The sequence below is a fragment of the Myotis brandtii genome, unplaced genomic scaffold (genome assembly GCF_000412655.1).
Source record: "Myotis brandtii unplaced genomic scaffold, ASM41265v1 scaffold504, whole genome shotgun sequence".
NCBI classification, from domain to species: Eukaryota; Metazoa; Chordata; class Mammalia; order Chiroptera; family Vespertilionidae; genus Myotis; species Myotis brandtii.
In genome coordinates, this window is record NW_005369217.1 from 1,239,021 (window position 1) to 1,239,578 (window position 558).

At 59.7% G+C, this 558-nt stretch overlaps 1 protein-coding gene across 2 annotated transcripts in view; it reads right to left on the reverse strand.

The window, feature by feature from the left end:
- The window catches only part of PARP11 (poly (ADP-ribose) polymerase family, member 11), a 63,160-nt gene extending 62,898 nt beyond the window's left edge, over positions 1 to 262 (reverse strand). For both annotated transcript variants that reach the window (XM_014548356.1, XM_014548355.1), the window contains exon 1: positions 31 to 262. Coding sequence is in view for 1 of the 2 variants with exons in the window: in XM_014548355.1 (XP_014403841.1) it covers positions 31 to 48 (18 nt within the window). In the remaining variant the exon portion in view is untranslated. The remainder of the gene's footprint in view (positions 1 to 30) is intronic.
- Between the last annotated feature and the right edge of the window lie 296 nt (positions 263 to 558).

A 558-nucleotide genomic window follows, 5' to 3' on the forward strand; every position in this document is an offset into this window, starting at 1 on the left:
GGGTCCGCCCCGTCCCGCCCGGCTACTCACCGGATTCGCTTCCCACATAACGGTGGCGAAATCGAGCGGAGAGAGCCTGGGGGAAGGGGCTTGCCGCGGGCCGGGTGTTGGCTTTTTTCCAAGGGTGCCCGGGACTGAAGGGATGGAGAGGCAACCTTCCAGCAGGCCTTCCTTCTCCCCCTCTGTGTCACAAGCCAGCGTCTTCGGACCAGCGAATCTCCCGACTTCCGCCCGGAGCGCTGACCCCGCCCCGCCCCCGGAAGCCGCCCCGCCCCTATCGTTCCCTTCCGGGCTCGGCAAGCTGATGGTAATGTGAGGAGCTGGGGAGTGTCTGGATTGTAATGAAGTTTAAAGGGCTTCTAGTGCTAAATCACCATGGCAACATCCCCATCAAGAGATCCTCGGGCCACGGTTGGTTGTATTTTCTCCGATAGTTATTGGTCGCCGTATGCTGAGTGTAGTGGCCGAGAGCCACACAGGCCTGGGAATGGATCCCAATGCAAGCAGTGGCATTTGGGACAGGTTTCACAACCTGACTCTGCTTCCTCATCTTCAGAA